Raw genomic sequence first — 26,061 nt, 5'->3', positions numbered from 1 at the left:
CCTCCCCTCCGCTCCCTCCCCTTTCCTCCCCTCCCCTCCCTCCCCTCTCCTCCCCTCCTATTCCCTTCTCTCCCTTCCCCTCCCCATTCCCTCTCCTCCCCTTCCCCTCCCCATTCCCTCTCCTCCCCTTCCCCTCCCCATTCCCTCCCTTCCTTCCCCTTCCCTTCCCCTCCCTTCCCTCCCTTCCCTTCCTTCCCCTCCCCTCCCTTCCCTCCCTTCCCTTCCTTCCCCTCCCCTCCCCTTCCCTTCCATTCCCTTTCCTTCCCTTTCCCTTCCTTCCTTTCCCTCCCCTCCCTTCCCCTCCCCATTCCCTCCCCTCCCATTTCCTCCTCTCCCTTTCCCTCCCCATTCCCTCCCCTCCCCTTCCCCTCCCCATTCCCTCCCATCTCCTTCCCCTCCCCTTTCCCTCCTTTCCCTCCCTTCCCTTCCTTCCCCTCCCCTCCCTCCCCTCCCTTCCCTTCCTTCCCTTCCCCTCCCCTCCCTTCTCTTCCTTCCCCTCCCCTCCCCTTCCATTCCATTCCCTTTCCTTCCTCCCCTCCCCTTCCCTTCTCCCCCTTCCCTTCCGTCCCCTCTTCTTCCCTTCCCTCCCCTTCCTTCCCTTCCCTCCCCCCTTCCTTCCTCTCCCCTTCCCTCCCCTTCCCTCCCCTCCCCTCCTCTCCTATTCCCATCCCCTCTCCTTCCCTTCCTTCCCCTCCCCTCACTTCCCCTCCCCTCACCTCCCTTTCCCCTCCCCTCACCTCCCTTTCCCATCCCTTCCCTCCCCTCTCCTCCCCCCTCTCTCTTTCTTTCTTAGTACCTTAACATTCTACCTACAATTCGTGCTGAATTCCTTAAAATCATGTTGATTGTGTTATATGTCTGCTGAAAAACATGTGCCTTATTGATAAGAAAAACATTCAAAACTTTTTAGCCTAGAATTCTAGATCTGCTAAATGAATATGTCCTTCTCTGACTTTCAGTTTCTTTCCCTGGCATTCAGTATATAGATAACAATACATGGAGTCTACCGTTTAATATGTTAGGGTACTGTAGCAACTCCATTTCTCCTGTTCATAAATCAAATGTAGCCATTAGAATGTAGCACATACTTGTAGAAGTTAAGTCTGGTTCTCCCCCGTCCCCAGCCCCATGCTCCAAGAAATAAGACTCAGACTCAAAATATATTTACAAATATATTTTGTACACATATTTGTAGCCATATAGCTAGGCTCTTCTTTGACTAGATCATAAATTAACCCATTTATTCTTGTCTACCTTCTGCCTTATGGCTGGTAACCTGTCTTCAAGTATCATATGTCTGCCTTGTCACATCTTCCTGGGTGACTCTCCAATTCTCACTGTATCCCAGAATTCTTTTTCTCCCTCCCCTCCCAGGTGCCCCAACCCTTATTTCATCCTTTCCTGTAGGTCATAGGTTTTTTTAATTGATAAGTAATACATATATACAATGCACAAGATATTCTCTCTACAATTCCCTTTAGTCTAATAAAAGTTTTTCTTTTAAATATAAATGAAATACAATGAAAACATTTATGAAAATTATTAGGTAAGAGTTACATTCAAAAGGCCCAGTCTGTTTGTATTAGGTAAGTCAGGAGAAAGTATTCTATTATCTATCATATCCTGGTGAGTTCAGAGTTCTGTATTTAATTCAATCTATATCTTAACTTTCATTATCAACTTGAAAAAATCTTCTTAGACCTAGAACATCTTGTTAAATCCTAAACAACTTAAGGTTTTAATAAGACTGCTATTTAGTCTTCAATCTCATCAGAGACTTGAGAATGAAAATTTGCAGAATATAGAAAGTAAAGGTACAAAGCTTCCAAAAATTATATTATGTAATAATAATAATATATATTATAATAATATATTAATTATATTATATTATATCATATATATCATATTATTGAAATGACAGAAACAGCTGGTTACCTGGACAGTTCCCAATATTCTATAAAATATTGTAGCATCATCTCTAACCTTCTGTCTGGGAATATCTGACAGACATTTTGTTAGTAGGGATTGTTGTAAAGGACTTGCTTACCCTGTGTTAGCAGAGCTTGGCAGTCAACTTCCCTAAAGCCATTGGTTCTTTCTTGACAACATTCTGGCAGCAGATGAAGTTAGGACATTTTCTCTGCTCAGTGGCTAGCTGGCCATAAATGATGCCATCTGCAATGAAGGTCCTGTAGTATTCATCATCTTCCTCCAAGTCAAATGTGGTGCTTCCAGAAGCTGACTTGTCTCAATGTTAAAAAAAAGCTTTAAACTAATAAAGGTATCTTGGAATATCATATTCTGTGGGTGTCTGAGGTTTTTGAAGACCATCCATCTATTCACAGCATATCCAGACAAGTGAATTTTGCCTTTTTCCAGCTACTTATTATCTGTTCAGTCTAGAATGCATATTTCTGTTATGATCTAGACTAGTATGTGACAAGACTGTGAGTATGACTCTATGATTATTGTATTTCTTAACTAGCCCTAAGAGTATATAACTTGCAATTTTTAAAATTAATTTTTATTGGATATTTTATTTATTTACATTTCAATTTTTATTCCCCTTTCTGGTTTCCCCTCTGAAAACTCCATATACTATCCTTTTCCCCCTGCTTCTATGAGGGTGCTCCCCTACCCACCCGTCCACTCAAACATCACCACCCTGACATTACCTTACATTGGAATATTGATCCTTCACAGGACCAAAGGCTTCTCCTCCCATTGATGCCAGACAAGGCCATCCTCTGCTACATATGCAGCTGGAGCCATGGGTCCCTCCATGTGTACTCTTTGGTTGTAGTTTAGTCCCTGGGAGCTCTTTGGGGAAGGGGCTCAAGTTGGTTGATATTGTTGTTTTCCCCATGAGGTTGCAGACTCCTTCAGCTCTTTCAGTCCTTTCTCTAACTCCTTCATTTTTAATCATCCCAAATGGTTTGTAATCGCAGCTTTCAAGAGGACTAGAACTTTATGTCTCATATTTTAAATTATATAAGTGCAATGCCTCAAATAAGCATTGAAAACACACACATATAATGTATATCAAAAATAATCTAAAATTTGTATCAATATACAATAATCTATACCAATGTATCAAAAATAACCTTATTTTTATATCAATATACTAAATTCTGTACCAGTGTAACAAAATATAACCTCAATTTTCCATCAAAATACTAAGGTTTCTACCAATGTAAGATTGTGTCTATAAAATGTTTTTCAGTTTATGACTAGATTCAATAATCTACCCCCCTGTTTTTCCTTTTTCCTATAATATTCCTATACTTCCCTCTCTTTCTTCTCAATCTCTTTCTCTAAGAAAGAAAAAAGGAAAGGAAAAAGGAAAAAAGAAATCCCTGACTCTAAATTTCTCAATTTTGCTTTATCCCTGTTCAAGACCATAACTATTTGTGACCAACCTCTATTAAAGGACTACAAATATATAACACCCATTGAAAGTCCAAAAATCAGCCACCTCACCTCTTTGGAATGAGGCATAGTTTACTTATAAATGTTTTCTGTTGACTCTTGACATCCTTTTGGGGAGCCCAAGAAAATTAGAACAATGGTTAGTCTTCAGAAAGATGGCTGAAGCATTTGTTATCCAGTATTTGTATACTGAGAAAGTGCAGGCTTAAATGAAGTCCTCCTTGGGATAGTCTGAAAGGCTGGACTAAGTGAGCTAGCTGTTTTAAAATTGCCCTGGAAGCAAGTCTTTAGAGAAAAAACACTGATAATGTCTGATGTAGGATTAGGCAGGAAGAGGGAAAAGTAAGCCTTAGCATCTAAGCATCCTGAGTGTGAATATTGTCAGGGCTGTCATTTTATTCCTGTGAGAATGAAGCTTTCAGAGGTAATAAATGTTTCTGTATTAATATATGTATGGCATGTGCAATGCGTACATATCAGTTAATGATGATCCTTTGCTCTCTGTTTGAGCAGGTGAAAGACAGCTGTCTTTCTTGAAGACCTAGCTTGATTATATAACTGAACTGTAAAATAATTCTCCATCTATGCCATATGAAAGGTTGGCATGATGAATCTTGAGGACCTTGTAGCCAACAAGAGATACATTTCTTATTTTTTTCTCATTTCTTATTAGGAAGCAGAGCCTGTTTTACTTAGATTTATTAACTCCTCACTTGTAAGCTGGTACTGTGCTCCAAATAGTCAAAAATGAATTTGAAACTCTGTTTTGAAAAATACTTTTTTCTTCTCATACAATACATCCTGACCTCAGTGTCTTGTCCCTCTATTCCTTTCTACACACACACACACACACACACACACACACACACACACACACACTAAGATCCACTCCTGTTCTTTTTTCCTTCAGAAAAGAGCTTGTCTCCTAGAGATATCAACCAAATGTGGCATAGCACAATGCAATAAGACTAGGGACAAACCCTCAGACCAAGGCTGGGCAAGGCAACCCAGTAGGAGGAGAAGGGTCTCAAAACTGGGAAAAGAGACAGAAATGCTGCCCATTCCCACTGTGAAGAGTTCACAAGAAGACCAAGCTAAACAATAACTATGTATATGCAAAGGACCACTGAATTCTGCTTTGTTGATTCTGTGGCCATGTTCTTCTTGTAAGAATATTCTCTAAGGATTTGATTACATAGCTGTGAGTGCTTTGTCCATACTCTGATAAAGGATTCAGATATTTCTGTGATGAACTCAGGTGACTGCTGTTCCTGAGAAGACACACAGGGGAGGGTCAAGGGAAGTTCTCTGGTATCTGTGAATCTTGAGGCTCTTGAAACTAAAGAGACTGCATGCAATAAGAAAGAATAGCACTATAATGTCACAGGGGCCTATCGCCTGCAGGCATACTAAAGATGTAAAGACATTCTAGACCTGGCTTGACATAATACAAGGACAAGATAAGGGCAATCAAAAATAGGGAGGGGACTCTTCTGGAAAGTTGTACTCATGCCATGGCAAGTTGTATACCTGAAACATGCCATCCAATAAATTTAATGATTAAAACATTTAAATAAATGAAAGCATAACATATGTATCATTAATGATAAATCATATTTAATAATTTTTTATCTTGCACCTTGGCTCACTAGAGAAATGTATTCACACTGGCATTTTGGGTACTTTATCTGTGAATGATCCTTCACTGCTTATTGAAGTGTTTAGAAGAGTTTTTACTGAAGTGGGAAACCAAAGTGGAGAGTTCTTAATGTTAAATGTGTAAACAAAAGGTTCACATCTATTTGTGTTTTTCTTTTTCTAGGGTCAGACATTGTTCAGTGGTTAATAAAGAACTTAACTATAGAAGATCCAGGTAAATAAATCATTTTCCCATTGCTGGAATTTATTTTTTTCTTTGTGGTCTTGATAAACATGTTTTTCTCAAGGCAATTTAAAGTAATAATCAAGCAAATCTCATGATAATGAACATAATTAGACATGCACTTTATGGTTAGCATTTATACAAAATCAACATACATTCAACAAACATTATATATATATTTGTATAATTTATTTCACATATAATAATCCACTTTAAATTATTTAATTATGGTTATTTGTGATTTTTAGAGTAGATTCTACAACTATATATCATAAATAATTATGTATGTAATTTACAGCAAATGAAATCATGAAATATCCCTTTAGGACACTTTAAAATGAATCTCAGTAATTTATCATTTTTCCTTAGTTTTATTTTTGAATGACATTTAAAAGCCATTTGTATTTTGTAATTCTGATTTTTGGTTGTGTGTGTGTGTGTGTGTGTGTTTAATACTCTCACTGAGATTCTGAACTCCTTTACTCTGGTAAACCCTGTCAGTTCTGAAACAAAGCTCTAAATTCCCAACTTTGAAACAAGTCTTAGCAGCTTACATTTTGTGTTTCCTGGAAGAAACCCCTACATATGAGGCCTGCCTATATATGAGACATTCAGAGACTTTTGAAAATATGTGGAAGCCTTTCATGTGTGGCCAACTGTTTATGCCATTGAAATACAAATAAGCCTCCTTCTAAGAGGAGAGGCAGAGCATCCAATAGCTTTTAAGAAGCTGCCATTTCAGCTGCGATTTCCTTTCAGGGGAGGATGGGCATGGTGGAGGGCGGTGTGGGCAGACACTGACATACAGCCCTCTGCCTACTGTCTAGCATGGGCGCTTTATGTCTTCTGTTCCCAGTCTCCAGATTACCACATTTGAAATATTTACACTTGATACATCATGGAGATAAAAGGTTATTGCCTTTACTTTGTAATAGTTTAATGAAACCATGCCATTGGAAAATATAGCTTAAATTCTGTATGTATCATTCTATATATACCTTCGTTCACATGATACATAAGCTTTGAGTACACTTCCAAAGGTGTTAACCAAGGAATGATGCAGCACCGCGGCGTCATTAAAGGAGAGAGTGAGTACTGGACAATGAAAGGAGGCCAAGCTTTTGTCAAGGTCACGATTCGGTTTAATGCCATTGGTGTTCCATATTTGTACAGCTATAGCAGTTCCTAAATGTGCTACTGATTTGCAACCAACAATATTAATCATGTAGATCATTTAGATCAAAGTGTTAAATAAATTCAAAAGAATATCTTTTAATAACAATTTAATAGTTTCTCTTTTCAAAGTTTTGGTGTATAAGGTACCCTGTAGTCTATCCTGACCTGAAATTCACCAACCTTTTTAGTTATATTATGAGAAGCAAAAAAAAAGTAGTTTTTCAGTTGTTGGTTTGTTTTTTTGAAAGAACAAGTTTGTCCTATATGGAGTACAAGCCTCTGTGATAGGTTTTACAATGTAAAATGCAATGGTGATTTTCCTGCATGTGTAACATTGCACACAAAATATCTCTGGTAACTACTCTGCTCTTACAGATGACATTAAGAAAGTTATTTTGATGGACTCATGTATGAAGCTGTTTAGAAGGTAGATGATGTTGTTATTATAAAGTCTATTCTATTTTCCAATTCAACCATGTCCTGAATCGGTTTAAAAATGAACAAGAGTCTCACGCCTGGTTCCTGCCTGGCTAGTGTTCTATCTGGTAGCAAAATATTGTTTGATACCCTTACTGGAAAATCTGAAATTCTAAATGTCAAGTAAATGCAATTTGTTGAAATAAGGTTTTTGAGAAAAACAGCTGAGAAAATAAAACTAATTGTGGACCTAATGGCCCATACAGAGCGAAGAAAGTTTCATGATCTTCAGGGCTTGTCCAAAATACAGAAGTACACATTATTTGCACCTTAATATTCACCATTTTGTTAAGCAAAGCCTAAGTGTCTTTCATTTCCATTACAGCAATTTAGTATCATTAGACACAGAGGTACAATATGCTATTTCTTTAAAAGAAATACAGCTTCATAATCTTTTACTTAGAATTTAAGATTATTCTTAGTTATATTGACATGTGCATATATACATTATGTATACATATACAATAAAAACTATTTTAGTTTGGGTTTTCTTGCTGTGTTGAGACTCCATGACCAGAAAGCAAATTGGATTTTTATTGCTATGAAGAGACACCAAATCAAGGCAACTCTATTAATGGGAAATAGTTAATTGGGGCTGACTTACAGTTTCAGAAATTTAGTTTATCATCATCACTGCAGGAAGCATGCTGGTGTCCAGGCAGACATGGGGCTGGAGAAGGAGCTGAAAGTTCTACACCTGGATCCAAAGGCAGAAGGAGACTTTGTGATTGGGCATAGCTTAAGCATAGGAGACCTCAAAGCCAGCCTCCAAGGTGACACACTTCCTCCAGCAAGGCCACACCTCCTAATAGTGCCACTCTGTGGGCCAAGCATTCAAACATATGAGTCAGCGGGGGTCACGTAGTCCAACCACCATACAAACTATCTTAATTACTTTTGTGTTGCTGTGAAGAAACACCATAACCAAGATGGCTTATAAACAAAAGTATTTATTTGGGGGCTTCTTGACAGTTTCAGAGTTTGAGTCCATGACCATCCTGGTAGGGAATATGGGAGCAGCAGGCAGACAAGGCACTGGACCAGTAGCTGAGAGCTTCTATCTTATCTATAAATTGGAGGGAGAAAGAACAGTTTTCCTGAAGCTAGCATGGGGTTTTAAATCTCAAAGCCCACCCCCAATGACATGCCTTCTTCAAGAAGGCCACACCTCCTTATCTTTCCCAAAACAGTTCTACTACTTAGAGACTAATCATTCAAATATATGAGCCAATGGGAGGGGAGTGTTCTCTTCAAAACCACCACATAAACATACAAGATTTGCCTAATGTGTTGTATTTCTTCTACCCTTCAGTCTTATTGCATAATATCATTATAGGAACTGCATGAGAGTATTATAAGAAGATGAGTGTCTTTGTGGACGTATTCACACTTTGGTTCATTTAACAAATATTTTTAAATTCTCACTGTAGGCTATGGGAAAACTTCTCCTCCCTTGAATGGGAGATTGATTCAAAGCATCCTACATCCCTCTTTCCTTTTCACTGGTTTGGTTTCAGTCTCTCATGATGCCTTTTAATGTTATAACCAAGATATAATGAACCAGGCAGATTGTCCTGTTTCTTATCCATCCACACACACTGTTGCTAAGTAACATAAGTCCAAGAATTCCTCTATGTGTCGTGTCTTAGAGTTAAGTCTTTGATGTTAATTGCATGAATGCTGTTCAGTGACTTGTCTGTAAAAAGAGAACAACAACAACAACAACAAAACAACCCAGCAACATTAATAAAAACTGTCTCTCCTAGCATCTCCTGAGGTTTTCCACGTCTGTTACTGCGGTGTCCACTTGGTGGACCAATCGTTGCTTTGTTACTCTTACTTCCCCATATTAGCAGAGGCCTTTCCTCCATGCTGACAACTGTACTGTAGCCAGGATCTGTGTGGGAGCATAGCAACAGATGGCCTGACACAAGAAATGTAGGCTGCACTACCAAAAATCTACCCCATTTCCTTTTATGTTTTATTCTGAATTGAAAGAATGTTCTACTTTCTTACCATTTCAAAGTTCAGGGTTCTCTGAAGATCTCCATCTGGGACAGCCTGCATAGTTCCTCTTACATTAATAGTCTTCTGGCTCACCAGGTATCTTGTAGAAAACAGAGAAGAATTTTCTCTTCTCTTAAATATAATAGATTATGCTTATTTTCTTAATTGATTAAAATCATTATTTAATTTCATTAGGTTTTATTTTTGCTTTAGGTTTTTTTTTTCCTGCTCTATGATAAACCATTTCAATCAAAGTTTCAGAGTAAGTACACATCTCATTCAGGTCATTATTTTGTAAATCCTTTGATCACCTCCAATGGCCTGGGTTGACTTCACTGTGTTCTGCTTCACTCTTTGAAACACTGTAACCAGCTGGAAGTGCCATTCTCTCAGATTTTTGGCATGTAAGAGTTTGCTCGGCTGCCAGCTAGGTAGTGTTTCTCTCACCCTGCCGCCTGCTAGCCCTGCTTCCTCATCATGTTCTCAAGCATAATGGGCATTCCTGCTCATTTTCCTTTCATTAATATCTCATTCGTCAAAGCAAAGTATGAATTCAGAAACTGACATCTGTCCTTGCGCTTAAATCCACCCCACCTCCCAGTGTGGTAAATATTACAATACTTCTTTGTTAGGTTTGTAAGATCTATTTCCCACAACCTGTTAAAAGCTGATCACAGGACACCAATGATTCTGAGCAGCTAGGCTCTAAAATGGGCTTCTCTCTATCAGCAGTAGCAAGGTGCACTCAGGAGCTGTGTTCCTTTAGTGGTGCCTGACTGCTCCCCCTCCTAGCTCTCCATCATCCAGCCTCTACCTTTTGAGATTCTTGTCTTCCTCATGAGGCCTGCAACATAGAAGATGTTCCTAGACTTTGCATACAGGGAGTCGTGATTCACATACTAGCTGATCAGTGCTCTTGAGTGAGTTAATGTCTCTGACTGCGCTCCTATGTTAACAGTGCTTTACTCCTGTGCTTGGTGAGGCTCCAGTGAATCAGGGTAGAAGTTGGCCAGAATCATGATTTTCCTTCAAACATATCCAGTACATTGGAATCTTCAGTTCCCATTCACTTTCTTTCTTTTTTTTTTTCCCGATGAAACTCAGGAATATTGCCAGCTGTCACCACTCCATCTGTTAAGTTTCTCTTTTATTTTATCTCACATGTGTTGCTCTTATCACTTCATTTGAACAGATATCATGGTGGAAGGCATTCACTTTCTCTAATGGCTAAATTAAAGCATTAGAATTGATTAGTTTTCAACAATCAACTGATTTTGTTAACAATAGGAGTTGGCTTGAGTATTATAAAGTATATTTTCAACTGTGATTCAGGCTTTGTTCTCCTAAATAAAACAGGAAAGGGCAGCATTAAGAAACACTAAGCTCATCAACTAACTAAACCTGGTGCTTGTATACAAAGCTTGAAATAAAGACAGAAAATAAAACTAGGTATAAATATAAAATTGTCCAAAGTAATAACTTAATTAAAAATAGCCACAAAAACATAGAACAGCAACATGGCTCCGTGGATAAAGGCTGTTGCTAATGATATGAGTTTGAATCCCCAAACTTCGCAAAGTAGAGAAAGAGAACTAACTCCTGTGTATTGCCCTCTATTTCCAAAGGTACATTGTGGCAGTCCCTCAAACACAAACAAACAAAAATAATCAGAAGCTTTTTTAGAAGAATTATCTTCTATGAATCTACACTAAAAACCTCAAAATTTGAAAACCAGTCAAAAGTATAAATCATGCATTAGCAGCTGCTTTAGTAACTAGACTGTTGCTGAATGAATTAAATCAAATCATCACATTTACCTTTATGGAATTACAGAGTAGGTCCAAATTCCAAAGCCTACAGTCTTCTGAGAAAAAGCACTCTAAATGCTCTTAATTCACTTGATGAAAGTCCACCATCAATGGATTCTCTATTCTACATAGCTAACAGATCTAGTTAGACTGCTGCTGAAATCTCAGCCCTTGGAGCCTAGGCTCATGAGAGCTTGGCAAAGAGGTAACAATGATATTTGGATTTCATAGGCATTTTATGCCTTTATGAACCATTTAAATGGGTTATTTCTTGTGATTATCACATCAGTATCATGAAACAGCCAATGAATGTTTTGTAATTTTACAGTTGGAAAATAAACAAAGAAAAATGTGAAGTTCAAATTTTGCACAAGATCTTCAAGTAGAACCCTAGTATATCAGTCTCTCTGCTCGATACATGCCCAACTTGTTGAACACTTATTTCTAATTTGGATATTACTTTTTCTTAAATTGTGGCTACTGTGAGAGAGACACAGGCCTACCTGACAAGATAACTTATGACACAGTAGTTTTGTTCTTTTAATATTAACTTGATCCTTCTGAATTGGACATATTACTTACAGTCACATTCTGGGCACATTGTTATTAGATTTTTTTTTCACATCATTACTCCTGTGTGTTATAGTAAATAAAAGAGTCTTTTCTGCATACGTTCAAATTATTATAAATGATAATCTTGCCCAGTAGCAGCATTTAAAACACCTTCCAAATAATCACCCAAACCCTCATGGGCTCATAAAAATATTTTCTTATTTTTCATTCTGCAAGCTATCATACTAATATGTAACAAATTAAAATGACTGCTTTATGAATGTTCTAGACCTGGGAGACTAGAACATTCTGGGTTTGCAAGACATCATTTCACATTGATGCTGGATGCCCTGGATCAGAGCCTTCACTTGCACTCTAGCAACATTGTTAGAACTAGTTTCAAGATAATATGTATTACCCAGAGGTCTCTCTTAAAAAGGTGCACACATTTTATGTTATGAGTAATGCTTCAAGAAAAATAAAGCTTATTGGTGTTCTTATAATCCTTGAATGTCTGCTTGTGCTGACTACTTCTGTTGCTATGATAAAATACCCTGACAAAAGGTGTACTTCATGAAAGAAGGTTTTGTTTTAATTAACTGTTGAAAGATACAGTCTATCCTGGTGAGAAGGGAAGATAGCAGATGCATGAAGCAATTGATTATATTGCATCCATAGTCAGAAAGAAGGGAGAGGTGACTCTTCCTTCTCAATTAGCTTCTCCTGTTTTCTGTCATCTAGGACCTAAGCCCAATGTGTAGAATCACCCTCTTTAGGATGCGTCTTCCCTCCTCAGTTGATCTGATCAAGAGAATTCCTCTCAGACATTCCAAGAGGCTAACATAATATAAACAATCCTTCATAGGTGTGCCTACAGGCTTGTTTTCCATATTGTTGTGTATCCTGTTAGGATGTCAATGATACTTATTACAACTGCTCTTAATGTGTGTTCTGACTCCTAAAGTCAGAGAGCTTCAGGTATGCAGGACTCCTATATGTTCATCTCCTTATTCCATGTGAGATGTGCAATGATCAGAGTTTTTTGTTTGTTTGTTTGCGTGTGTGTTTTTATTTTCAGTATATTATTGGCTTCCTTTAGGAGAAGAAATTCCTTTTTTTTTCATATATTCAGTTGATACACCTTTATCCATTAAGCCTCAAATAATACAAAGCATTACATTGGCTTAATCAGTAGATGTATTCAGTTTTCATGGTTATGGAAGCTGGTGAGTCTAAGATCAGGGCACTGACATATCTGGTGTCTAGTGAGAGTCCACTTTCTGGTTCACAGATAGTTTTGACTTGGTTTCCCCTGGAGGAAGGGGAAGAAGAGGAAGCTCTTTGAACCCTCCTAGAAGTATGTTAGTCTAGTGTGTAAGGTTCAGTCTTGTTACCTAACTCTCTCAACCATCTCCATTTCTAAGAACTGTCCCATTGAGGGCTAGGATTTAACATTTCAGTAGGAAGGAGAATTGACATTTAGTCTATAATATTCCCTACATTTTAGAAGATCATTTTACCATATATTTAATTCCACTAGGATTTATTTCTTCCTTTCCTTTTCTCCTTTTTCTTTTCTTCTCTTCTCTTCTCTTCTCTCTTTTCTTTTTTCTTTCCTTATTTGTTTGTTTCTTTCTTTCTTTCTTCCTTTGTTTCTTTCTTTCTTTTTCTTTCTTTCTTTCTTGTTTGTTTACTTGCTTGTTTTTTTTCTTTACCTTTTCAATTGTTCCTTGGAAAGATATGATAAGGAGAAAGTAATGCCTGTAATTTGGGTCTGCATATACCATCTGACAGTCTAATAAATGATGACCTGGTACATCCCAACATGGCCAATGTCTGTCAGAAACACCACCTTATTAAACCTAGGCAGTCATACTTAATTCTTTTTCACCCTTCCCTTTATTTCTCTGCTTAGCATTTGCATTTGCATTGGTCTACTTCCTTTCTTACTGGAATGGTAAACTCCATTTACATCTACTCAACTGATTATCCTTGCTCTAACCAACTAAAAATTAAAACTCATTGTGTCATGTCATAAAGATAATAAGGGACAGACACAATAATTAAAACAGGAGATAATTATTTTTCAGAATATGAACATTTGGTGCAGGGAAGATGACTCAGTGTTAAAAATGCTTACTGTGCATGCATGGGTACCTGGATTTAGAATCCCAGCAGGGTAGAGCCAAGACTGTTGTGTAGACACTGGTGTAGGTCCTGGGAGTTCCTCCCCAGCCACTTTAGCTGAAACATCCAGCATTCTGTCCATAGCGAAACCATGTCTCAGTAAATAAATAATAATATATGGACAAGAAATTGAGGAAGACATTGGGATTCAGACCACTGGTGATAAGGACAACACAGTGTACTTGGTTATGTCTCAACAGGTGCTCAGCTATCCTACAAGCATCCCTGTTATGGTCTGGAGTCCCCATGTCATAGTCACTGTAGTCACTGTATTATTCTTGTAAAGAGATACTATGACCAAGGCAACTATTATCAGAGAAGCATTTACTTGGGGCTTCCTTATAATTTCAGAAGTTTACTCTATTATCATCATAGCTGGAAGCATGGAGGCATGCAGGGAAGCATGTTGCTAGAGAAGTAGTTGAGAACTACGTCCTGATTGCAGGCAGAGGGGGAGAGAGAGAGAGAGAGAGAGAGAGAAAAGCATAGAGACACATAAAGATAGATGATAGACAGATAGACAGATAGACAGACAAACAGACAGAAATGGATAGATAGGAAGACAGAAACACAGAGACTAAGGATTGGGCCTGGAATGGAATTTTGAAACTTCAAAGTCCATGGGCAGTGACATACTTCCTCCAACAAAGCCACCACAAGGCCACACCTTCAAATCCTTCTTAAATAGTTCTACTCCAAGGTAACTAAGCATTCAAAGACATGAGCCAATCTTATTTAAACCATCACAGCTAACTATGCACAACTGCCCGGCTAGAGTATTGTAATGGTCCTTGTATTTATCTTATAGGTTTGTGTATGTATTGCCTATTAGATTTGGTAGCAATTATGGACACCTCCAAGGGTGTGGAAAACCTAATTAGAACTTCTGTCTTTTCTGTTGTAGAACTTGCACTATATTTAATGAACTGTTGAGTAGAAGTCTGAGTCTACTTAGAAATACTTCCTATTGCATTATAGATTGATAGTTCTTTGTTGTCTACTAGAAAAGGTAAAAAACACAAAACTGTCTGATTATATTGCCTAGTTCCCCTGTCACTAGTTGACGTCTTTGCTTTCTCCTTGACTTTTTGTGTTGTTAATATTTTGGAACATTCAAATCCCTTGTGCATAACAATTTGCATTTTCATTGACAGAAAAAATACAAAACATAAACAATTTTAGTAGGGTTAATTTTTACACCATTTTGAGGTAGAATTTTTAAAAAGTATATACATTTAAGGTAACAAGTTGATGCTTTGAGATACATTGTGAAATGATTACTGTAATCAAGCTAAGTAACATATCCTGGCATTCCCCAGTTACTGTCCTTTCCCTTTAATATTGTAGAAATACATAAAATTCAGACTCTTAACCATTTTCAAGTACAAATCAGTGTCACAGCTGGCCTGTGGACTAATGACTCCACTGGCCTCAGGGGGTTGCTGTCTTCACCTCAGTGGCTCTACTCAAAGAGCCTATGTATATACCTTGAAAGTGCAATGTAGTTCCTTTTTGTGAGAACATGGTAGTTAGGTTCAGAGCTCTAGGCAGAAGCCTAGAAGATGGGTATAGGATGAGTTAAGGGACACACATTGGATTGTCCCAGTTATCCCTAGCTCCCAGGAGCCTAATGTTGATACGCTCAGCCCACATTCACAGAGGTCCCAATCAGCTGCCCGTGCTTTCCACTCATAAACAATCTTAAAAGGAAAGAGATTGCCAGCAAAGCTTAAAGGGGAGATGGAGTAAATGGAACATGACAAAACTCGTAAGACTTTAGAGCATGGGCATCTCTGAAGATGTGCTTACTCATCAGCCTGGCCAATCAGAAAATGGCGGGGAAATTGGGTGATTATTTCTTTTATCTGGAAGGACCCAAGGACAGTTGTGTCAGGGCTGGCTGGAGCCAGACTTCTTTGTCATTTATTAAAGGGAGTACAGGAATTTTATTTGTCTACCTGAGAGATGACTTAGAGTTTCTCCCTTAAGTGTTTGAACTGAGAACAAATGCTATTTGTCATATTTTTGTCATAGTCTCTTTATCATATTTCAGGAAGCTTTTCCTTTGTTATAACCATGTGAAATTCTAGCTACACGACTCTATAAAGCATGATAAAGAGTGCTAATGGGCCCTTTTCAATGATCTACAGATCTTTCTGTGAGATTTCTCCAACTCTTCATTATCACCTGGCCACAAATCACGCATGCAGATTTATTTTGACTGTAAAGTACTCATCCCTTGTAAAATGAGTCTAAAAACTATCACTGACACATAGAACATGTGTTTGAGTTGTAATTTGCCACTAGTTCTGTTGATTGAAGCATTTGAATTATTCAGGATTCCTGCTTCCTGCTGTGCTCACTAACACCTGTGCTGGGAGCCCCATTAGAAAACATTAAGCTCACCACCTAGTGTTCTGATTAACTCATTTTACAGGAGGCCATGCCCAGATTGCGGCTCATGTATTTTCTTTCTTTTTTTTTTTATTCGATATATTTTTTATTTACATTTCAAATGATTTCCCCTTTTCTAGCCCCCCACTCCCCGAAAGTCCCGTAAGCCCCCTTCTCTCCCCCTGTCCTCCCACCCACCCCTTCCCACTTCCCCGTTCTGGTTTTGCCGAATACTGCTTCACTGAGTCTTTCCAGAACAAGGGGCCACTCTTCCTTTCTTCTTGTACCTCATTTGATGTGTGGTTCATGTATTTTCTATCAGTCGTAGCTCTTTTGATGGAAACCAATTTTTGGAAGATTTGTATGTGTCATTGACTGGACTGAATCCCCAAGGATGGTTTTCAGCAAACTTGACATTTGATTTTCCCCTTGCTGAAGATCTTAGACTTCTGTGTGAGAAATGGTAGACTCCGCCACTCCCCCCACCCACGCTGCCACCGCATGCACACCCTCATTCTTCATGTTGCCACTGGCAACTTTACCAGTGATGTATAGGTGTTCTCTAAGGGAACACCAGGATTCCCTTACGTGTTTTCCATATTCCCCTGGTACTGCTTGGTAGGTGGTTAAGCAGCCTAGGATTAGGGAGAGAGGTCAAATATTACAGGAAGTACCTTATAATGTAAAATTTTAAAAGTAATTTGAATTCTTAATGAGCAACAGCTATCCACTGTAGGAAGTTGGGGAAATGAATGAACATTCATTCAGGTATTCTTTTAGGCGCTTCCATCTGGGGTCAGTGACCAATAGCTTCAAAACTAAACATCGAGGTTTTACTAAAGTGAATTGGAGTCCAAGAGAAAATAGTATATTTTCCCTTTATACTACTCTTAGCCAGGTTCTGAATTTTTATATCTGCTCTTGGTTGATCTTCACCAGTGACATCTTGCCCCAGGGAAGGGGGATACTGTAGGGGGCAATGAGATAGGGGTTGATGAGTGGGTGAGGGGGTGGTGCATGGATGGGGGAGCATCCTCTCAGGCTCAAGGGGGTGGGGTACTCTGGGGGGGTACTGGGAAGAGGATAACATTTGTAATGTAAATAAATAAAATAATTTAATTAAAAAAAGATAATTTTTTTTTTAACCAAGAACTTTTACTTTTTAAGATAATTCTTACAATGAGTCCTGTCTGGGTTTGAACTCATGACCTTCCTGCCTCAGCATCCCTCATCACCTTCCTGCCTCAGCATCCCAAAGGCATCTTTATATGCAAATGTCTTTGTTGATATAGACAGTCCTTCCACTAGTACAAAATGATCTGCAGTTAGCAAATTTGCTTAGGTCTGGAGTATATTCCCTAGGATATGTTCTTTGTAAATAGACAGACTATTTCTCTGTCTCCTGTACAGTGTCTGATGCATAGTGTATATACAATGAATGTTGAATGTAGCAGATTTAACGAAGAGACCATTGATATTAAAAACAAGCTGTTTTCAATCCTTAACATTTCACTTAACAACAGAGTAGAAACATTTCCACATTCATAGTACAAGCTTTCCTTGGAGGTTTTCCTCAAAGAGAAAGCCCTTGGGTCCACAGCTCTCCATGACACAGAAAAAATTTAATTATAGTAAAGAAATAGGGTCATCACCCTTAAGTTTCAAATGATCTATTTATCTTTAAATAAGAGCAAAGAGAGGCTACCAAGTGCTCAGAACATTTTAAAACACTCAAACAAAACTTCTTTTATTTCATGGAAAATGAGTTTTATAAACAAATACTAATTCCTGTTAGCATGAAGTATGACATGTTGTATAAAGCATGACAATTGTACAGAATTCTGGAAACCCAAAAAAGGGTCATCATGAGACTCACAAAGAAATTCTTCAGTTAGACATTAATCTTCAGGTCTAAAATTATATTGTTTGAATGGAAGCGATGGTGGTATGCCATCCTTTTGATTTTGTTTTCCTGCAGAGAGACATTCTGGTTTTTTTTTTTTTTTTTTTTAATATGATTTAGCAAATCAAGGTCAGATCTCTTACTCTTAGCTTAAAAAGTGTGATACTTGTGAATATAGCTTTTTCTATTGTTCATAGAGAGGACGTAGGTCAGCACTCCTGGAATGACTGGCTCATGGTGGAGGAGGTGGGAAGTAAGAGGGAGGCCCTGGATGTTTGATGCATCCAGAGCCCAGCATCTCCCCTGACCTTTGCTGCACAGTCTACCATGCAGTTCAGTCCTGGAGAGGGAGAACTTCTCGTCCCTCTGCAGTAGGGAAATTTCCACTGTTTCGTCTTATTTTATGTACCTTAGCTCTTTGTTTTATTAGTGCTCTCAGGCTCCCAGCTGGTTCCCCAAATTGGACAAATGGCCCTAATTTACAAACAGATATCCAATGGCAGCCTGATAAATTTTTGGTCACTGGTGTGGTACTGTAAACAGAGACAAATTGCTGAAAATATAAAAGACTTTTTATCTGATGCTTAGTTTGCCAAGGTTAGAGCCAAGACAAGCTAAAATGTCCTTAACTGGAAATCATGACATTTTACCCTGCCGTGCCACTGAACCCTTTAGAAGGGATATGAGGACAGAGAGTTGAGCAGGAAGTGCCTGGCAGCTGCAGCCCATCTTTCCACCCCAGTGCCCTCCCCACTTTTCCCTCTTTACCCCATCCCCCTGCTGGGAAGAAGAACTTTTGGCAGCTACCCCTAATGCTGATGTTCTTTTCCACTTAAATTTCATACTCATTTTATTAGTGCTCATATTATGTACCCATTTAATCTAGGGAGATCTTAGGGACACAGTGACCAAAGAATGCCACTGAATATTAATTAATGCTTGGTGGTAGGGAACAAACATCCTCAAAATATGGAAACAAGCAATTTGCTAAATTATTTACTTTGGGTGTATGAAGTTTGAGGAGAAGATTAAATTAAGTTCGCTGTAAGGTATAATGTTTCAAAATGAAGGTATGCTTAGAAGGATGTGTATATAAATGAATACGTATGTTCACATCAATAGATCGCTATTGCTTAGGCTATGTTATACAATGCATGTGGAAATTCTCCTTGCATCTCAGTCCAGCGCCTTTGTGGAATATTAATGTCTATGAATGGTGAGGGAATTAAGAGATCTGGGAGAATGTTAAGAGATACAGACATCCTTAAAGAGTTAAGAAACAAACACAGCACCATAATAATAAAAAAAAAAAAAGAGCTGAAAGCAAGGAACAAAACTCAACGCAAGACTTTTTTCAGCTTTGAAGCCTTTTAACTGATGATAATCTAGATATTACAAGCAGAAGAGAAGGGGCTCCAGGTTAGCCCACACCCTGCCAAGACATCACAGGAAGTCTCTGGAAGGGAAAATGTTTCAAATTAAAAGGGTGCTGTTTGGACAAATAAGTATTCTTTTCTGAGGTCTTCAGAAATAAATTTGCTATGTTGTCTTTTTAATGATTGAAATATTATAACTCATGTAAAAATAAAAGAAAAACAGCTCTTTGTTCTGTTATAAAATAAACAATGTAAAATCTCTCCCTGACCTGTAACCAGAGAGAACAGTTTTGCAGGTGAGCCTTATCACATTTAATCTGTTATTGATGCACTCACATAACATGTGTCTGCATGTCAGAGATACAGTACTGATTAAAATACTTAAGGCATGCGCTGGAGAAATCAATACACCAGTAGCAAAGCATTTAGATATGTCTGCTCACTGAGACCCATAATGTCCTTCCATCTTATGTCCTTCCATCTTAACATCCTTCCAGTGTTTTCAGTAGGAAAAAGTATAATACAGGATCACCATGTCTACCGTAGCCTGTCTATTGAAATCATGAGTGGTGGTTTTGAGTGGTCACTTGGTGTTACAATTTACTCCTACTAAAGCCTAATGGTTTCCAACCCATCACAGTTTTAAGACTTTTTGGCATTGTGTTTTCCTAGTAAAAGTTATTGCTTCTTCAGTAGAATGATCATTTAAAGTGTCATCTATTTCCTTCAGATCTACTCTCTTATTATAGTCTCTTGCTGTTGTCAATACGGGACTGTAACCTTTGGGAGGAAAGAGCTGGCAAGGAAATGATTTTTCTCCAGTATTCTAACCCTCTGCAGGCGGGCGGTGTTCTGCCTCTGTCTACACCCACCTTGCCCATTTCCCATCATTGTTGAGTTTGTCTGTGCTCACCTTTCCTCTGACATCACCATCAGGTTACTATTCGATCCCTCATATTTTACCTTTTAATAATCAATACTAACCTATGATCTGCTTATTGACTTACACACTACATTTCTTTCTCATTGTAAAACATTCCCATATGATTCCATCGTATTTTCTTGCTATGTTCCTATTCTCTACTGATTTCATAAACTCAGTAGCATTTTTAATCACAATCTCGCTCTAATTTATACCTTAGTTTATTGGAATATTGTTTGTATCCCTCTCTCATAAGGTGAAACCTTATTTGCTATGGTCACTAATGTCTTCTCGTTAATAAATTCAATCATCATGCCTTTGTTTTGGATATGAACTCTTTGCTGCAATTTAGTTTTCTTGTCTCATATTGCCTCATTGGCTGCTGCACTATGGGTTGATTTGCTGACAAATAATTATTCTTCATAGCAACCTCTGTCTCTTTCCTCGTCTTGGAGACTTGGACATAAAATTCTTTGTGCTTGAGCTCTCCACACCTGTACTTCCTCAGTTTCCTTATGATGGGCATGACTCCTGCTGAAAATGTACATCTACTACTCCCTTCTTAGGAATGATGGACAGTGCCAGCATTCCACTGCAGGTCTCAGCATGAATGTGTCACAGGTTTCTTATATGCAGCATCCTAAAACTGACCTCCTCATTTTATTCTCAAATAAATTAGTGTAGATGCTGTGTCTAAATGTTTTCCCAGTCAGATTACCAGTCTCTCTACTCCTGTCACATCTCACTGAGAACTACCACATATTTCTAGTTTATACAGTCGGCCCCATGTACTCAAGGTTCTGTATCCATGGATGAATATATAAAATTACAGATAAAAATGATTATAAGAAAATCCCTTGGCTGGAGAGATGGCTCAGTGGGTGGTTAAGAGCACTGGCTGTTCTAGAAGACCTCCTAGGTTCAAATTCTAGCACCCACATGGCAGCTCAGAACTGTCTGTAACTCCAGGTCTAGAGGAACTAACTTCACAGAGACATACATGCAGGCAAAACACCAATGCACATAAAATAAAAATAAATTATTTTTTAAAAAAGAAAATCACATTTGTACTGAACATAAATAGATATTTCTTTTGAAATTATTTCTTTAAAGAAATAACATACCAACTATTCATAGTTTTTACATTTTGTTAGGTATTTGAGTAATTTAGAGATTATTTAGGGTACCAGGGAAATGTGCATAGATTACATGCAAATATTATTCTGTTTTGTCTGAGACTTGGAGATCCTTATAATTCTGTGTCCTCAGGAATTCCTGAAACCAAACTCATAATAAATACCATGGGACAGTAGTACATTAGTCTTTTGTTCTATATCAGTAAATCAATATCTCTAGAGCAATAATAATAATAACTTTCCAAGATCAAGATCTAATTATTCTTCTTTCAAAGCTCTATGATTCTAATTGGTCCTGCATTGCCTTGGGGGAATATATAGGCAAAATCATCAAGTGCATGAGCATGTAACCACAAAGTCTAAAAGTTTCAACAGGATAAGTGCATCACGTTCTGGATTTACAACACATAAAATTTGTTACAATAAATACGTATTTATATTCATATCTTCTGAGATTACTGAGATCAACATCGATTACATATACTCTGCTATATTTCCTTCTTACATTCTAAGTCCTGTTCTTGTGCCATTGTTGTTGTTGGTGGTGGCAGCAGCAGTGGTGGTGGATGTTTACGGACCTGAATTAACTACCAACTCTGCTAGGAAACTTTTCTGACCTCCCAAGATTAGATGGGACCATTTCTTTACTATTTTTCTAGAATACATAGAGCTTATCATTGTTGAAATTCTTCTTAGACCTTGTGGTTAGCTATCTACTTATTTGCAGGTTTCATCTATTAAATAAGTTGTCAATCAGAGCCTTCATTCTCCCATAAACTGAATGCATGATGACTGAGCTATACATGTGGTAATCTAAGATTTGAGATTATGTACACTTGTCAAATAAAAAGCTGTAAGGAATGTGGCAAAGAAACAGATCATATTGGAGACAACCAAGGGAAATGTGAAGAACCAGCAGGAAAGACAGCAGAGTAGTAGTTAGAGTTGTGGTGAAAATCTGAGCAGCCAAGAAGAGGATAACTCAGACAATAGGATTACAGAGAAACATCTATAGGATTTTTCTTCTAAGAAGTCATTGGTATCCTTTCGGAGAAAAGATTTGGTAGACTTTTGGGGACAGAAGGCAAGAGTTCTTATAATGAATTGACTAGAGGAATGAGAATGCAAATTGAAGGAAACAGATGCATAAAAGTACTCTTTCATAAAGAGCAAACTCAGAGGTAAGAGAGGGGACACAATGGGGACACATTCTTGGGAAGTTAGCAATATCAAAATCTCTGTGTGTTTCTCTATCTTGCTTTCTATCTTGCTCTCTCTCTCTCTCTCTCTCTCTCTCTCTCTCTCTCTCTCTGTGTGTGTGTGTGTGTGAGTGTGTCTGTGTGTCTGTGTTTCTCTCAGCCTCTGACTATGTGTGTGTCTGTGTGTCTGTGATTTTCTGTCTCTCTTTCTCTCTACAGTTTCATGGAGACAGAATTTAATTTTCCAGAAGGAACTTTTGAGGCACAGTTCATCACATTGTCAAGTGAGCAAATACCCTCATTAAAATCCTCTATAAAATTCCCTTGGATATAAAGACAGATGTTCCTTCTTGTGAAATTAGAGATGAGCAATTCAAGGCAAGGGTTGCTTGTGAGTTAGTTGAGGAAAGACTGACTGAAAGAGTTGAAAGTCAAATGTGTTGTTTTCTCAGTAGAGAATTAAGGGATGACAGGCAAGTTTGCAGAGATCAGTGTTGTTATCTGAGCGTTAGTAACACAAAAATTTGGACATTACATTAATCAATTAAAGATAGAACATCATACCTCAGACAACACAACGATATTTGAATTTCTATGACTAGAGCTTTTAGGGAGCCAACCTGGGCTATGTATTATTCTAACAAACTAAGCTTGCCCATGCATTATGCATAGGCTAATTAAAGAGACAAGTAATGGCAAAATCTGAAAAGATTCACCCAATGTGGCTATATCGGGCTGAGAAAGAAATTGGTGCAGAGACCTCCTCTCAAGTGCAGCTTTGGCACACTGACATAAGATACGGATTTAATAGAGGATAAGAAGTATGCTTGAGTTCCTAGTCCAAGTTCCATCCTGACCATTGCTGATCCAGAGTTGTCATGACTTCAGTCTCTTCTTCAAAATGATGTGTAAGTTTTCAAACTATATGACATCTATTTCTGGAGGACACATTTCTTCTCTGGGTGGTGTCTAACTTCATTCTTCCCTGTTTCCCAGGAAGAGATTCTTGGAGAAATCCAAACTCCTCTGCCTTCTTTGTTTCAGTAGTCTGGCAACCAAGGGGAGGGAGGCATGTCTTTCTTGGCCTTTTAGTGTAATAGAGACCATTTTTCCTTCTAGAAACTGTGATACTCAGATGGATGCTAAGTTGGTGCTGAATGCTATTTGCATTTGTATTTTGCATTGTATTTGCATTGTATTTGTATTGCAATTGTGTCCCACTCTCATCATCACAAATGCCACAAGGAGCATGACAAATTCAGGGATAGAGTATCCCAGTGAGTACATTCCCTAATGAATCCCTGGCCTCTTCCTGGTATATTGGGTACTCACCAGTTTGACAGCAGTTTTCTTTTGTAGTTAAGTGATCATAAACATGAAGATAGTGGTAATATGCTTCTAAATCCCCCACTTAAGCTTAAGTACACTCCTGATTTGTAATAAATAATTTCTGTTGTATGGCAGATGTGTGCTTAGATACAACCTTGCCTGATACATTTAGGCTATGTTTGTACTGTCTGAACAAGAAGGGATGGCAGTAAAAGAGATGAAAAGAGACAAAACTTTGGTGTGAGATGTTCTCTCACTTACAATTCCTTTTCCTGCCATGCATGCACTTTCTCTGAAATTAAGGTCAGCGTTTTAATTTCCAGAATATTTTTCCAGCCACTTGGCTCTTGTTTTGCTCAAGCTATCTTTATTCATACGCATTCTTTGACAGGTTGTTTTTCTTACTTTCACCATTGGAATCAACAAAGACTGTATTATTAAAATAATTAATTAGTTTTATTACATGAATACAAATTTCTGGCATCAATTGTTCCTTAGTCATAGCTTTTGTCTTTTTTTTTTTTAATCTCAATTGCAAAACATCTCCATATTCAAACCCAAACTCTGAGAAGTGCTAAGGTAAAATAGATTCTGGTCTCCAGCCCATTTTTGTTCATAATTGGCTTTGGACTACCATTCCTGTATTATTGTAATTAGACTGAAGCCCATTAATAACACTTTATGTAAGAAATATAAATCCTTGTGTTTTCCCAGCATAATTTGGTCTCAAGCTGTGCTTTTTTCTAAGTTGTCTTACTTTAGAGATTTATTTCAGTTAGTTTCTTCTAAAATGGGATTTCAGGGCACAGGTAGTAAAGATAACACTGATTCCCACTGCAAAAGGCAGCATGGGTCAAAGTTTATCATCTAAACAGGGGTGGGCAAGCCCCAACCTCTCAGTCTTTTCAAACATCATCAGTCTACTGCAGCTTTTTATTTTACTTGTGCCTTTCTCTTTAGGAAAGTACTCTACCATATAGCCATGTCCCTAGCCCTTGGAATTTAAAGACAGACTTTCCCAGTGCAACCTAGATGGCACTTGAACTTCCAATCCTTCAGCCTATGGAACGCTCAGACTACAGGTGTCCATCAACATCTCTGAAGGTCTACAGTGATTTCTTTCTAACTTGATTTTAAAAGCTGAGTTGAAGACTTCTGGGTGAAAAATGAATAGTTTAATCAATTTTCCATTTTGAGGGTATCTAAGGGTATGCTTATGTTGTGAAAAACAAAGTGACAGGTTGAAAGAAGTTTCATGCTTATGTTCAATGTTAATGACACACAATGATGTAACTTAGTAAGCCATTACAGAAAAGAAGTCCTCAAAACATTAAAAATGGAACTTCTATATGATTAAATAATTCATACTCTACTACTGGGCACACATTCAAATCGTTCTGCTGGTGTGCTAACTGTGGTCTGTGGTCATCACACAGTTGTTCCCAACAGCCAAGACTCAGCCTGTATCATGTGTACATGCATTTGTACAAACTCTATTCATCTTCAAAAAATAAGAAAGGAAATTATACATAATTGCAAAACTTGCAAAACTTACAAACTTACAAAAGACATAATTTTATTGCTGATGATAAACAAAAGTTTATTGCTGTAGCAGGAATTATTTAAAAAAAAAAGACCTCCTTGCCAACTTTCTGCCAAGATCTTAATTAACCTTAAAACATTAATCTTAGATGGTTTGCCAATAGATTTATTGATATTAAAAACACAATTACAAGATGCCAGTTTACAATGATAAAAGTCTTATCTCAGTTTCTAACTTTTAGATAATCTAAAGTCTGATATTCCGACGTCTCATGTGTTCCTCTCACCTCCTGCCCCTGTGCTTGTGAGTCTGCTCTCTGACCTCCCAACTACTAGCCTTGCCTCCTCTTTCCTGCCCAATCACAGGCCTCTCACTGTTTCAGTGTGATTGGACAGGGGATATCCTGCAACATTTCACCCTTTCTGTTTCATTTAAAATAAAAAACTTTCTCTCCAAATATAAATTGAGCACAACTATCACCATTTTGTAGATTATAAAGTACAACATAGACTAAACACCTAGTCCATCCTCTCTGTCAATCAAACAGAACCTCTGTTATCTATTCTATCTTAAAAGACTATAATTGTATGTCTGACTCATCTCCTGCTATAAATTGTATGTCATCTAAAAACCACCTATTTAAATCTATGTCAGCTTCCTCAATGCTTAACAGCTTGGGCTTGCTATGAGTCTAAGAGTCTTCAACCCCTTCAGAAATCCGAAGTGACCAATAAATAATAA

At 37.9% G+C, this 26,061-nt stretch overlaps 1 protein-coding gene across 6 annotated transcripts in view; it reads left to right on the top strand.

Moving 5' to 3' along the window:
• The window catches only part of Rgs7 (regulator of G protein signaling 7), a 383,745-nt gene that overhangs the window by 269,979 nt on the left and 87,705 nt on the right, over positions 1 to 26,061 (top strand). For 5 of the 6 annotated variants that reach the window (XM_052200295.1, XM_052200293.1, XM_052200294.1 and 2 more), the window contains exon 3: positions 5,252 to 5,302. The exons of the other annotated variant lie outside the window; for it this stretch is intronic. In XM_052200295.1, coding sequence (XP_052056255.1) covers positions 5,252 to 5,302 — 51 coding nt within the window. The remainder of the gene's footprint in view (positions 1 to 5,251; positions 5,303 to 26,061) is intronic. 6 annotated transcript variants of the gene reach the window in all.

This window comes from Apodemus sylvaticus, chromosome 12 (genome assembly GCF_947179515.1).
Source record: "Apodemus sylvaticus chromosome 12, mApoSyl1.1, whole genome shotgun sequence".
Taxonomy (NCBI): domain Eukaryota; kingdom Metazoa; phylum Chordata; class Mammalia; order Rodentia; family Muridae; genus Apodemus; species Apodemus sylvaticus.
Note: the sequence above shows the minus strand (reverse complement) of the source record. Positions and strands in the feature narration are given on the sequence as shown.